We start from the raw sequence: 14,397 nt of genomic DNA, 5'->3' as shown, positions 1-14,397 counted from the left end.
GAGATCACATAATTATTCGTTTTGAAGTAAATAAAATTCTAAATTATATTTTAAGTATGCTTCTTTAAGGTTGTCACTTTTTTTATTATTATTATTTTTAAATAAATGTTTTACATTTTTCTCTCTCAGTGCAAAGGAAAGCAAAATTTAAGAAAAATAAAGCTCTGTAAGCCGAGCAGATATTTATATATGTAAAATATTGCACTTTAGTTAACAAGCAGTTCATTTACTGCATTTGCTATAATAGTTGTACACTTATAAGTTTTAAATCACTCGTACAACATAAAGAAACAGTATTAAACTTTGGCTTTGTCAGTTCCCATCCAGTGTGACTGATTGTACAGTAAATAAAAATTATCCACATGACAGATTCTTCCCTGGTACGATAAAATAAGCAATGCAAAATAATAATAAAAAATACCTTAAATTCTAGTTTTGCATTTAGCCTCATCCCTCATTTGAAAAGTAAAGTAAAAAAGTTAAAGCCCATCCTTCATGTTATGGGTGTAAGACAAATAAAAAAGTATTGAATTAAACCTTACAGCATCATTCTGAACGTTGTATACCTGTAAAAATAAATATTTGGCTGCTATGTAACATGCATCAGAGTTGATGAATAAAAATTAGTCAAGCCAAGCTGAGATTGATGAAGGGAGTCAGTAAATTATGTTTGGAGTAAACAAAAAAGTGCATAATTGCTTATTAACACTTGCCGCAATGCTAAAATTCGCTGGTTGTGCATCATTACAACAATTATGTGTACTTTAATACACACAGAAGCATAATTTGGCATCGTCTTTTCATCCAAACATCGTATCATTCTCATGTTTACCAAGCAGATTTCAGCATTAAGAAGCTGAATGGGAACAGATTCGGAAATCTTATTTTAAAAGAAAAGACTTCAGTTAAAACATAAATATTCACTAAAACTGTAGAAATCTGGAGCACGTGCATTCTGTCGTTGCAGAGAAAGCAAAAACTGAGGCAGCAGGTAGAACACACGTGTGTGCGCGTTTGTGTGTTGAGGGCAGCCAGTTGTGTGCATCCTTGCGACACGTGTGCTTATATGGTAGAGGAGTCAAAGTAAGGCACGAACTTGGAGAGTCTTTGACTAGAGCTGGGGTCCGAGCAATCGCAACTCTCGCTCATCATGAAAAAAGCCTCCTGGTCTTTCTTCTTAATGTCAAGCTCATATTCGATAGCCTGGAGGGGTGGAGACATTAGGGTTATTATTTCACCAAAACAGATCTTTACATAATCGCAAACAGTCAAGGTTTGTATTCATTTTAAAATCAATTTTTACATCAAATGTAAAGGTAAAACTGTCGTATTGGGTTGTATGTAAAGTACTCTACAGATGTTTAACATGCAGCATAAAAAGGGACAGTGTCCAATTTAGTGCAAGCAGTTCATTTTCTGTATGAACCTGATAAAAATTACCTAAAAAAATTGTGGATAAACTTTGATGGGGACTGCCAGGCTGCTGCCCGTTTAAATTGGTGATTTGACAGTAATGTGTGTTTGGGTTCGTGCTCCGCTACTAGTATACTAAATTTCAGCTGAATCTCTCTTAAAATGGCCGAGTTATGGGTTTTTTTTTTTCTCTTTTAGCTAAGGTGGCCATTTTGGATATTTTATTTGCATTAGGAATGTATAACAATGCTCTCCCAGCTACAACCATACTAAATTTCAGCTCAATATCTCAAAGAATGACAGAATTATAGTCAATTTTGTGCTTGCTGAGGAAGCTGTGGCAGCTATCTTGAATCAAAATGGCTCTAAACGTTAATCAGTTCTATACATTTATCTGATGATTACTTTCTGTGAGTTTCAAACAAATCTAACAGTGAGCTTCTGTTTTCTTCAGGGACCTCTACACGCCAAGTAAACAGCAGTTAATGCGAAGAGTGTTCCTTTTCCTATGAGGAAATACGGCGTCTTTGTTAGCAAAGTACGTCGCCATGGTAACTCGAAAAACCAATGAAAGTAACGCATCACGGGGCCGAGCCGGTCGTTTTGATGTAACATTTGTGGGGGTACACATTGCGGTTCGGGCCGCATTAAAGATGACGGAAGAGTTAAGATATAAATAAATAAAGTTAAGAAACCCGTTTTCCGAGGTGAATAATAATAGGAGTCTGCATATTCTATGCAGTCCCCAATAAGAATAACATCACTATGATCCACGTTTGACTACAAGTAATTTATATACTGTATTATTTTACTTTAATATTTTAAATTGAAATTTTGTTACATAAAAATCTAGTGTGGAAGAAACACACTGAAGCTGATGCAGAGCTTGAAGTCGAGCTTATGCCCAAATTTAATACATTTAATAGGATTTTTTGCTCAAACAAGGCAAGCTAATAATTTATTTAGGCTTGTTTATGCCAATTCACTCAAATCTGATTAAAACTTTAAAAGTGTCTGTGACATCAACATTGTGTAATAATTATAAATGCATTTTTGGAAAGATAATAACTTTGCAAAAAAAAAAAAAAAGATATTTGCATGCGCAGTAATAGGACGTTATGACAAAGTAGAATGACTTTATATAAACGGAGCGTTGCTAGAATGGCTGACAACACAGACAGTAGCAACTAATCTGTTTTGTTTTGTTTAGTTTTTTAAGATTATTTTGAGCCTCATCAGAGACAAAAAAAGACTGTTTATTGTTTCAATAAACAAAGACCAGGGAATTTACCTTTGACGTCACTTCCCGTTTCATAATGGCCACACCGTTTAAAAGAATATTCTAGTTATATGCCAAAATGGATAAAATCATGTTAATTGTGCCAAATTTCATAAATAATGTATTCTTTCTCTTTTTATATGTAGGATGTGTTTGTCACAGACACTTTAAACAATTCAAACACTCGTATTAGGTCAAATATCTTCACAGATTTTGTTAAAAACGTACCACTTCACAATAAAAGTACACTTTAATGGGCTGTAAACACTTAGTAATCTATTTATAAGCAGTTACAGTGCATTAGACAGAAAAGGACAATAATGACTTGTTTCCTGCTGAATAGTAAGCCAACTTTTATCTGTACATATTTTCATTTGGTTCCTGCTTTATTCATCATTCAGGTTTTAAAAATCAAACATTTGTTAAAGATGTACCAGAATGTCAACATGATGAGTTTTGTGAACAATGTATATATAAAGTTATTTAAATTAAACTAACCTGAGAAACTAGAAAAATACATTACATTTACCCTGATCTTGCAAAGTAGTAAACCTGCTTCAGTGTATGAATAATGTTTGGAATTATTTTGCCTAAATTATTTACAAAGTGTTTACAGTCTGATGATTAACTTGATTATAAATCATATAATCTTTTATAAGGGCACTTTTACTGTAAAGTGCTACCAAATAAACAAAAATAATAGAATGACTCGAAATGTGCACCTTCTTTCGGATCCTCAGGCTGTCCTTCCACTCCTTCATCTCCTGGTTGTGTTTCTCATCCAGTTGTTTGAGCCTCTGGGTCTCATTCTCAACCAGCATGTGGCACTTTTCATTCTTGGGGACAAATAAAAATAAATATGTTGGCATAGGCAGACTATATCTACAATAGCATGTCCTCTCTTCTAAAAGACACATTCCAAACAGAAGAGCTTTGACCGTTACTCACCTGCAGCTGCTGCAGCTCCCTGATGTTGCCCTCACACTGACCAATCATCTCTCTCATCTGGTTTTCATGCTTTTGCTGCTGATACTGCCTTTCTGCCTTTTGTCGCTTTTCCTCCTGCTGAGAGAACTGGAGAGACACACAGGGAGTGAGTTCCTAATAAATCAAGCTGATACCTAATCATAAGGACATTTGTTTAAATCATCCAACCTCTTTGGTTTTCTTTCTATCCTCTGCAGAGCTGCCTGTTGAGTTGATGCGGAGGCTCTTCTTGAACATAGCCATACGTGTCTTGGCCTCGCCGCGCTGGATCTTGGGTAGTCGGCTTTTCTCCTGCTGCTGCCTGGATTTCAGAATCTCGATCATTCGTTGATTGTAGCGCTGCATTTGTTCAGTCTCCTGTAGAGGCACAGAAAAACAGGAGAAAATAAGAGAAATTGCATTTCCTGTGAAAATGATGTGTGAATGCTTATTGCAGAAGAACTTGCTGAAAAACTATTGAAATTAGCTAAAATGTAGCTGCAGTAAAATAAAACGGCTGCATTAGCAGAGGAAAGCAGAAAGGACGTTTGCTAAAATGGGTTTAAATAAGCAGAAATTGGCACAAAAATTAGGAAATTAGCTTAAAAAATAGCTGAAAAGTAGCTTAAAGGCAGAAAGAAGCTTAAACTACCAGAAGGAAGCAGAAAGAGCTGAAATGAGCTCAAAAATGCAGAATTAGCTGAAAAAAACTAATAATAATTTAAAAAAAAAGTTAAAAAACTAACTAAAAAGGCTAAAAAAAAAAGTTGAAGAAATAGAGGAAAAAGCTGAAACTAGCAGAAAAAAGCTGAAAAGAGTATAACAAGCTGAAATTATCAGAATGAAGTTAATTAGCTTGAAAGTAGCAGACATTATGTAGACAAACTTGAATCAGAAAACAGTTAAAATTAGCTAACAATGCTAAAAAAAATATTAGCTGAAAAGGTAGAACAAGCTTAAGTTAGCAGAAGAAAGCAGAAAGAACGTTTGCTCAATTAGGCAGAAAGAAGCAGAAATTAGCACAAAAAGTAGAAATTATCTGAAACGTAGCTGAAAGGTAGAAAGAAGTTTAAATTGCCAGAAGTGGAGAGAGCACATTTTTGCTGAATTAGGCAGAAAAAGTTTAAATGAGTGCAAAAAAAATGTGGAATTAACTGAAAAGGTTAAAATTGGCAAAAAAATCAGCTAAATAGTAGCTAAAAATAGCAGAAAAGCTGAAACACAGAAATATGCTGAAAGGAGCACAAAACAGCTGAAAGTAGCTGGAAAAAAATGTTTACATTTGCACAAGGAAGCTGAACCAGAACAAAATGTGAAAGGAGCAGTAAAAGGTTGTAAACATATCTCAATATTTGATGGATGTAAATTAATTTCCTATGGGGAAAAAAGTGGCAGAAAAGGCTAAATATTTCAAAAAGCTAAAGTTGCACCAATACAAAATGTCATTACAGGATTGTCCTGAAAAAGCTGAACGTTTTGATATAAGACTTGTTGAAATAGCACAAAATTGTGGAACGAGAAAGACGCTGAAAAACATATAGAAGGAAAATGGATCACAATAGTGTGAAAGCTTTATAAGCGTTCACACAATTAACCTGTAGCTGGAAAACACTGCAAAAGTGAATTCCTGCTTATTGTGATTTACATCCCACCACAAGTGAAAGTAGTTCTGAAAGAAAAGTGCTAAGAGCTCCAGTTTACCTTCTCGTGTTTCTTCAGAAGCAAATGCCTCTGGAGGAAATACTGATCCTTCAACTGCTGCTTCAACAACTGGTGCTTCTCATAAAGATGGCTCTCCTCCATGCTCCATGTCGCAGACTCGCGCTCTAATCAGTGACCCAAATGTAAAATATAAACGATCTCGTATATGAATCACACAAACGTGGTGTGGAGCGGACAGCAAAAAAGCTCAAGGGTCATGACAGTGGTTTATGCTCGTATACCGCACCTCTGATAAATTCTTGTTTCTTGTTGAGGCATTCCCTTTCCATTTCTGCAATATCTCTCTTGTTGTTTGCGATCATCATCTTCAGTGTTGTGTTCAGGTGCTCCCGCTGTGCTGCTAAAAATTTCTCCTCCTGAAGCACATCAAAAGGAAGGTGAAGATGGAGAGAGTAGATGGAAGTCAAACAAAATGTATAGAAGTATAGGCAGTATGCTTAAATTGAGCTGGAACCTGCCGGAACAGGATCTGGGAACTCTTATTTTGACAGGGTGTGTTCTAGTAACTGTTTGCTTGGATCTGGTAACTCTCAGGCTTACTAATAATAAAGTTATAACTGTCTTGAATGAATAAAACTTATATTGGCAAACTGAAAATTATTACATAAACACTCATTTTAAACACAAGAGCCACTTACGAATTCTTAATATTACATACGAACTGCCTCGTCACTCTAAAAGAGTGGTGGGGGTGAGTGCCGAGCTAACCAGTTAGTCGTACACGGGCAGGAGCCCACAGGCAGCAGAAAACAGACGGAGGAGGCGCCTGGAGGTTTCACATGTGGAGGCGGACAGTGAATTCAGCGGAGAAGAGTCGACTCGGAACCGTCAAGTAAGGGAGGTTGGGGCAGGATGTTTGACAGAAGCGGTGTGTTTACAAATGTAGGTAAACGTATATGTTTAACAACCTGGTAAAATACACCAAAATGCAGGAAATTGCATCTAATTAATTAGAAAATTTCTGGGGGAGGACCCCCAGACCCCATCAGGCATCTCTTTCCACAGCTACCTCTTCCAGCTCTACTGGGAGGACTCCAAAGCGTTCCGAGCGACAGTCTCGCCACCGTGTCCTGGGTCTTCCCCAGAGTCTCCTCCCAGTCGGACATGCCCGAAACACCTCCCTAGGAAGGCGCCCAGGATCCTTATCAGATGCCCGAACCACTTCAACTGGCTCCTCTCGATGTGGAGGAGCAGCAGTTCTACTCAGAGTCTCTCCCAGATAACTGAACTTCTCACCCTATCTCTAAGGGAGAGTCCAGCAGCAATGTGTTGGACACAGCTGGGTTGAGTTCGTATGAAAAGACCATGAGCTCAAATGCGAAACCAAAACAACAAACCTGTTTCGTCTTGTCTTCTTGAAAAGTAGACATCGTCTGTTTCAAGCTTTCTTTCCGCTGATTTCGGGGCATCTTATCAATTGAATGCTTCAGCTAAAAAAGAAAGTTCAGTTGAGAACCTTTGTACGTTTTCATGCTGTGCAGTTTATCACCATTTACTGACACGAACGGTACAAATCACGACTTATTACACAAAGTTTTAAATACACCTCTTTCTTCTTTAGTTTCAACTGGTCCAGGAACTTGTGGTACTCTCGCTCCTGCTCTGCTTTGATGCGCTTGGTTTCTTCCTTGAGTTTAACATTGTGGTCTGCCTCCATTTTCTCAATAGTTTGCTTATGGTTCTTCTCCATGTTCTCCAGTTCCGTGTCATATTGCTTCTTTTTAGTCTGAAACAAACCAACAGGAAGAAAAGCATAAAAACTTTGGACCCAAATCAAGAAAAGGAAACTCTAAAAAACATGTAGAATATGTGATTAGAGCCAAAACCAGTGATTTTGACACATATGGATGACGAGCTCGAACTACAGGCTCCAAAATAACTTAACAACAAATGTTTTGATGATTTTTATGTAAGATGCAATTTGTTCTTAGACAGGCCCCAACTCACGTTCAATTCCTGCTCAAAGCGTTTGTGCATTTGTTCTTTCTGTGATTCCAGTTTGGCGTGCAGATCACTCTGATTGCGTTGCTCTTCCTTCTGCAGCAAGCGGAGCTCACGCAACTCCTGCCGTCTAAACACGCACACAAAACACGTTTAAACATGCTCACATCAACGTTTTCAAGGAGCAAACTATCCGCTAATAGTTTACTTTAAAGCAAGGGTTCCCAACCATGGTCCTTGAGGAACACCAACCTGTGTGTTTTAGCTGTATCTCTGCTACGACACACCTGATTTTAATAAATTGGTGATTTACAGGCTTCTGCAGAACATGAGGAAGAAATTAAATCAATGAATCAGGTGTGTTGGAGCAGGAAAACAACTAAAACATACAGGATGGTGTCCCTCAAGGACCAGGGATGGGAACCACTGCTTTAAAGTTTATAATCATATATTTAGGTGTCAAAGCATTTAAAATAAATATACTGGTACTTTATTTGTGAAAAGGGGTTTTGGGGGAAAGTCGGGGCATGTTGGTGCTATGTATGCACACCCAGGTATTCTATACATCCTCACAATAGAAGTGTAAAATATTATGGATCAAGTGTTTTCTTTGCAATGTTTTTGTAAAGTTTGGTGAGTGAAGCAGAAAAATGATCATACTTAGATCTCAGGTAAGTTTTTACAATGATTATTAAGCATGCATCAGGATATTTTTTAACAATCAGACTTTAACGGCAGTCGTGCGTGCAGTTCATATTCTCACCACTAGATGGCAGAGGTGTGTTTTGGACTCTGGCAGAGAAATGGCAATCTACAGCCCTTTTTTCCTATTTAATTAAGAAAAGGTTTTTTCTCTACTTTCAAAGGCCTAAAGCTCAAAGGAACAGAGCTCCTTAAATAAGAAAAAGAATAAAAAAGCAATATTGTCACATTACAGTCTGCACTTTGTGCCCAGAAATCAAGAGTTCTCACAGTACTTAAATAAATAAAAAAAATATATAAAAAATATCCCATTTTAATAAAACGCTGAGCATCCATGTCGATTTATCCAAATGGGCACCACCTAAAATATACATTTTTAAAAGTTACGTGCAAAATGTTTGATATGAGCAGATATGTGGATAAATACCTCAGGAATCTCATTTCCTCATCTTTCTTCTCATCATCGCGAATGATCTTTGAGGTGGTCACACTCACTTCCACGCCGTCAACAACAAACTTCCTCGTCCGCTTTAGAGTCTTACTGGAAAATGCCTGATTGAAAGACAGAAAGGAATAAAGTCCTGAGGTTCAGACATGTGTTGCTTGCACCTTTTGTACATTCATACATTTAACTTTTTTCCAACTGTTTAATAAAGTTGACAGATTTAGATACAAATATTCAAAAAAATTTTTTTTTTACAAATGCTTACATTGCTGTGCTTACATTACCCACAAATAATTGTATTTATGTAATAACGTAAACCAGACAATGGATTTAAAAACTCAATATACTATAATCTGTCAAACTCTCCCATAAATAGCCTTAAATGTGTCTACAACAATTGTTATAGTAATAAGACTGTCAGCTTGAAAAGTACAAGCCCTTTTAAGTGTTGTGACTTTTCTGCAGCTTCCTTTTAATTAATCGGATTCCATTTGTAATTTTTTTTTTACATCATGTAGAAACAGAACCTGCTTTGTGTGCATGCGCTCTGACATTAGTTTTCCTACTGGTGAAGTTCTTTTCTAACAAGCAGCAAAGAGCTCCTTTCAACGGTGCAGGAAATAACTTAAAAGAAGAAGTCATCCACAAAATGCAACTTTTTTATTGTCTTTGTTTGAACCTGCGCTGCTGTGGAACCACTCACTAATCTTTTACATTTTAGGCTGCAGATTACAGCTAATCAAACTTGGATTAAGAGTTAAAAGTAACGGAGACTACTAGTCTAATGATGTCATCTTATGTGTACAATGAGAGATTAATGAGTCATTGAGTGACCTCACCTTGTGACCCAACAGAAACCGTTGTCATGACAAACTGACAGTGCCTATACGTGGGACGCTTCCAGCATGTTGTCATGCGTCGCCTCAGATTTAATTAACTTTTTTTTTTTTTTTTAACTATCTGCTGATGCTAAGATTGACTCGACACTGGTTCATTTCAAACTGACAGTCAGAACTTTCTGGGCTCATTAATAGTTTATACAACACAAAGTTTTTAGTAAGAACTATTTCTTTATGTTCTGCTTCCAAGGAACCAGACACTGTTCTTGTAATCATTGAAAGTCACGTGTCGCCTCAGATTTAATTAGCATCAGCAGATGTTTAAAATGATGAGGTTGAATAAAAAAATAAATAAATAAAAAGTTTAAGATTGACTCCACACTGGTTCATTTCAAACTGAATGTCAGAACTTTCTAGGTTCATAAATAGTTTATGCAACACAAAGATTTTAGTAAGACCCATTTCTTTTTTCTATTTTCTTTATTTCTTGACTTTGTTTTTACTTTGTTTTTCTTCTAAGGAACTGTTCTTGTAATGGTTTAAAGTGGTAATGATTAATATGATGTCATGCTTTGTGAAGAATTGTTTGTTTGTTTTTTTTACTTTATTTATTTATTATTTTTTATCTAATTATCAATCTGTTCCTTACATTTGACCAGTTTGGGCAGCTGTTTGTTTGCTAAGCTACTTAGCACTAACATAAATTGTTTAAGTATAAAAAAAAATAAAAAATAAATAACTGAAGAAATAAACCCATGTTGTTCATACACATTTATATACAAAAAAAGGGGGGCAAAAATTGAAAACATTGTACAGTAGTCCCTTGCTACGTCACGGTTCAATGTTCACGGACTCGCTCTTTAGTGTTTTTTCAACGATTGTCAACTTTAACATTACTTGCGTGATTGGGACAATATGGAATAAAAAGTTAACAGAAAAAAAAAATGCTTAGGACAGGCACCGCCATTTTTTGTAGTTTTCTTTCAATAAGCCTACACTGTAAGGCCAGTCAAAAAGAACTACGTTACCCAGAAGCCAACAGTGCTTTTGGCTGCTGTTTTTTGCCAAAATGGAGATAAAGTTTTGCAAAACAAATCTATGCTATATGAAGCTCAGAACGGGCAGAAAAGTTGCAAATAATCCTGAAACTCAATTATCCATGCGCACATAAACCTGGACGGGGCGGTGGGCTTTGTCGCTGCCAGTTAGGTCTGCAGAACCGGAACAGAGCTGAGCTTTCTGCAGAGCTGGTGAGTAAATGTACATACTGTACATATGCTACAACAAAAGAGGTTAAATCATTTCATCTGGACCAGTTTCTTACGCATGTTGTTAAAATGTTGTAGGTTTAAGAGTTTAGAACATTGCAAGGATGTGGGAAGGGTTTGCAAAGCCTTAAAATATATATAAATACTACAATAAATATAGCGTTCTTAGAGAGGAGTGGTGGCGCAGAGGTTAGAGAAGGTGAGCCTGTGATCGGAAGATCGCTGGGTCAACTCCCGGTGCCAACAACATCAAAATGTGGGTGGGATAAGCGAAGCAGTCACATTTGCCTCCACCGTCATCGGCCCCACACTGGAACCTTGAGCAAGGCTCTTAACCCCCACCATCTGCTCCCTCGGGCACCCTAGATAGCAGCTCTCTGCTCCACACAGAGGGCTGTGGTAGCTCGGTGGGCTGTGGTTGCGTCGGGAAGTGCATCCGGAGTAAAAATAATTGCGCAGTCTTCATGCGACAGTTCGCTGTGGCGACCCCTGAAGAAGGGAGCAGCCAAAAAGAAGAAACAATAAAATATAGCGTTCCTACTTTGCGGTTTTTCACCTATCGCGGGAGCGCGTGGAACGTCACCCCAACGATAATCAAGGGACTACTGTACATCAACAGCAACTGAGTGAATTCCAAAGGGCTTTAGCTGGAAGGTTGACATTCAGTACATGATCAGTGTCCGGAACCCTTGGGTCCTGTGTAAGCTCTGCTTGTTTTTAATTTTTAACTGAACAGATGAGGCATGTGGTAAGATGGATAGTTTTCTAGGTTTTGGTCTTCTATTCTTTACTTGTATCAGATTTTTTTTTTTAAGGGCATGCCATGTTGTCAAGGTGAGGTGAAAGTAGCCACTGCACACTTGTATAAAAACTAAATTAAAAAAAAAAAGATTTGAATTGAGAGCTAAACAAAGAATTGAGAGCTGGTTGGTTGGTTCATGTTTTATTGTACAGTGCTGTGTGAGGACCGGAGACAGGAAAATGAGGTTAAGTATCAGCGAGATACGTTTCTATCCAGAGGACAGCCGGAGAGCTTTGTTACACCTACTGTCTACTGACAGCTGAGCAAACAGTCTCCTGCGAGACTCCTGTAACAAATGACAGCTCCTGAATGCAGATATTACACCTTTCCCTCTTGTATATTTATTCTCCACCACCACAAACACAATTTCATTGACACGGGGAGAAAGCACTCAGTTTTTCCCTGTGTGTCATCAAGCACACACTGACATCATCCTCTAAGGATCAGTTGGCCACTCCACTATTTGTTTAAGAAGTTACTCATAATTTGTTGCCTTTCTACGTTTATCCAATCCAAACTAATCACGCCTATAAAATGTAGACGGATCAGTGCATATGTGCTCAAACGGATGCTTTACATCGCTTATGATTAGATTGGACACACTCAAATCCCAAGATTATTTTCGCCACAGATGGACCCGACTTCATGCAGTTAGTTGGATTTCAATCACAGTCTGTCATTCTGCCCTTCAGAAGCTACAGAGTGACAATGAGCTGAATAGAAACGTCTATTCGCAACAGTGAATGAGTGACTGTGCCCACACAAAGGGCACCGCTGGTCCCGATGACTGGAACATGTAACATTTTTGGCTGCTCAAGCTTCCAAAACCTCGTTAGAACTTTCAGGGACGAATAGCTTAAAGTTTAAAAAAAGGTGTGTGTAATTTGTAAATGACACCATCAACCCTCTGGTTTTTTTTCTGATGCATAATAAGTGGTGTAAAGCTAACAGAAGACAGGCAATCCTCTGTGTCAGACGGTTAACACCCACACCCCAAAACACAACACAAAGCTGCTGCAGTCCTTCAGTGGGTGCAGAGTAGTAGTTTTTCCAAGGTGGGGTTTTCCTACAGATGCACAGAACAGCCTCTCTAAACACTTAAATGGGTCCATTTCATTATAAACGCAAGTAACGGTTTAGATAGTTTTACCTGAATTGTCTGGTCTCCATAAGAAATATCACAATGTTTGTTTTATCTCTCTCTATTCAATTCAGTTCAGTTTATTTATAGAGTCACAACAGAAGTCATCTCAGGGCACTGAGCAGAAATGTTCAGTATATAAAATAGTTATTTATCTGAGGAGCAGACTGCTTTGAATTTAACTCCATTGCAGTGCTCTCAAATTGAGCAAGCATGAAGGCGACAGTGGAAAGGAAAAACTCCCTCATGAGAAAGAAACTTTTAGCAGCAGGATCAAGACAAGAGGCCATCTGCTTCGACCGGCTGGGTTTGAGAGGAACAGATGCACAATGGCAGGTCGAAAATCACATGTTAAGATATAAATTATATCAAATGAAAACTATTCAGTTTTAACAATTCATTTAAGGAAATTAGGTCAATTTGTCCTCCAGTAGTCTAAGCTTATGAAAGCATAACACGCCAACCCTAACTATAGGATTTATCAAAAAGGAAAGCCTTAAAACTGGACAATGTGTCAGCATCATGGACAGAGACTAGAAGTTGGTTCCACAAGAGAGAAGCCTGATAAATGAAAGATCTTTCTCCCATTCTGCTTTTGGAAACTCTAGGAACTGCGAGTAAGCCTGCAGCCTGAGAGCGAAGTGCTCCGTTAGGGAAATATGGAACAATATGATTGCGAATATAAGATGGAGCTAAGTTGTTGAGAGCTTTGTAGGTTAGAAGTAAGATTTTGAATTCAATTCTGGATTTGACAGGGAGTCAATGGAGAGAAGCTAAAACTGGAGAGATATGATCTCTCCTATTAACTCCAGTTAAGACTCTGGCAGCAGCATTTTGGAGCAACTGAAAACTTTTTAAAGAAGCATTTGGACACCCAGATAATAAACCATTGCAATAGTCCAGTCTAGACGTGATAAATGCATGAACCAGTTTTTCTGCATCATTTTTAGATAAGATGTATATAAATGACAGAAGACTCACCCTTGCAGACACAGACATGGTCTCTGTGTTGATTGCCATTAGCTCTGACGCCAGGCTGTTTATCTGCTGCTTGTCGTTTCTCCTTCCATTCATAAGAGGCGAGTTGGACTCGAAGTTTCCTCCCATCGATCCTCGCTCTACAGTGCCCTTGCTTTTGGCGTTGTTTGTGTCATGACTGGCTGCGAGTACTGGTGTGGTAGCAAAGGAGGGAGTGGGAGTAGGTGCAGGAGTGACCGAACGACTTGAGTTCAGAGACGGCGATTCTCCATGACCCACAGAGGTGCTTCGAGCCTCGGACAAACTATCTACGGTGAAGCCATCACGCTTTGCATTCTCCTCACTTTGACGGAAAGGTCGTGAGTCTTCGGTAGCCTCAGGTGTCTCTACAAGAAACTTGGAAAAAAAAAAGAAAAATTATTATAATTTATTTAAAAAAATGCATACCTGTTCAAAAATATATATATTTATAAAAAAAAACTACATAGAGCACCTTGTCCTCCTCCAGTGTCGGGGTAGTCTTCCCATCTTCGAATCCCGAGTCCGAATTGAAAGTCTTAGTTGAAGCTTCACTCTCTGATTTCTCCAGCTCAAGGACACCGTCATCAGTCAGCTTGCCCCCCACCTCCTCTGAATCTCTCTGGAAGTGAATCAGGCGTGGTTGAGGAACAGGAAGTCCCATGACTGGGTTTAGCTGCTCCCCTGTGGGTGAATCCAACTGGGCCCCTCTCCTGGGGAAAGCCATCGGTGAAGGTGGGCAAGGTGTGGCGGGGTTGGAGGTGTCTGGGGACTGGTCTCCCTCCAAACTGGTCTGACTTTGCTGGCATGGCTCCTTTTCTGGAGACTGAAGGAACAGGGAGGCATTGTTATTCACTTCTTATGTGACCAAACATTCGGTTTG

General features: G+C 38.4%; 1 protein-coding gene across 1 annotated transcript in view; it reads right to left on the bottom strand.

The window, feature by feature from the left end:
• Positions 1–989: 989 nt before the first annotated feature.
• The window catches only part of stk10 (serine/threonine kinase 10), a 47,179-nt gene continuing 33,771 nt past the window's right edge, over positions 990–14,397 (bottom strand). The window contains exons 9-20 of the mRNA XM_037687876.1: positions 13,990–14,340; positions 13,500–13,892; positions 8,451–8,575; positions 7,328–7,451; positions 6,927–7,106; positions 6,718–6,810; positions 5,607–5,736; positions 5,360–5,484; positions 3,848–4,036; positions 3,641–3,766; positions 3,415–3,528; positions 990–1,203 (exon numbers count right to left, since the gene is read on the bottom strand). Coding sequence (XP_037543804.1) covers positions 1,063–1,203; positions 3,415–3,528; positions 3,641–3,766; positions 3,848–4,036; positions 5,360–5,484; positions 5,607–5,736; positions 6,718–6,810; positions 6,927–7,106; positions 7,328–7,451; positions 8,451–8,575; positions 13,500–13,892; positions 13,990–14,340 — 2,091 coding nt within the window. The 3' untranslated portion in view covers positions 990–1,062. The remainder of the gene's footprint in view (positions 1,204–3,414; positions 3,529–3,640; positions 3,767–3,847; positions 4,037–5,359; positions 5,485–5,606; positions 5,737–6,717; positions 6,811–6,926; positions 7,107–7,327; positions 7,452–8,450; positions 8,576–13,499; positions 13,893–13,989; positions 14,341–14,397) is intronic.

Source organism: Nematolebias whitei, chromosome 14, assembly GCF_014905685.2.
Source record: "Nematolebias whitei isolate Nwh7 chromosome 14, NemWhi1, whole genome shotgun sequence".
NCBI lineage: Eukaryota > Metazoa > Chordata > Actinopteri > Cyprinodontiformes > Rivulidae > Nematolebias > Nematolebias whitei.
Note: the sequence above shows the minus strand (reverse complement) of the source record. Positions and strands in the feature narration are given on the sequence as shown.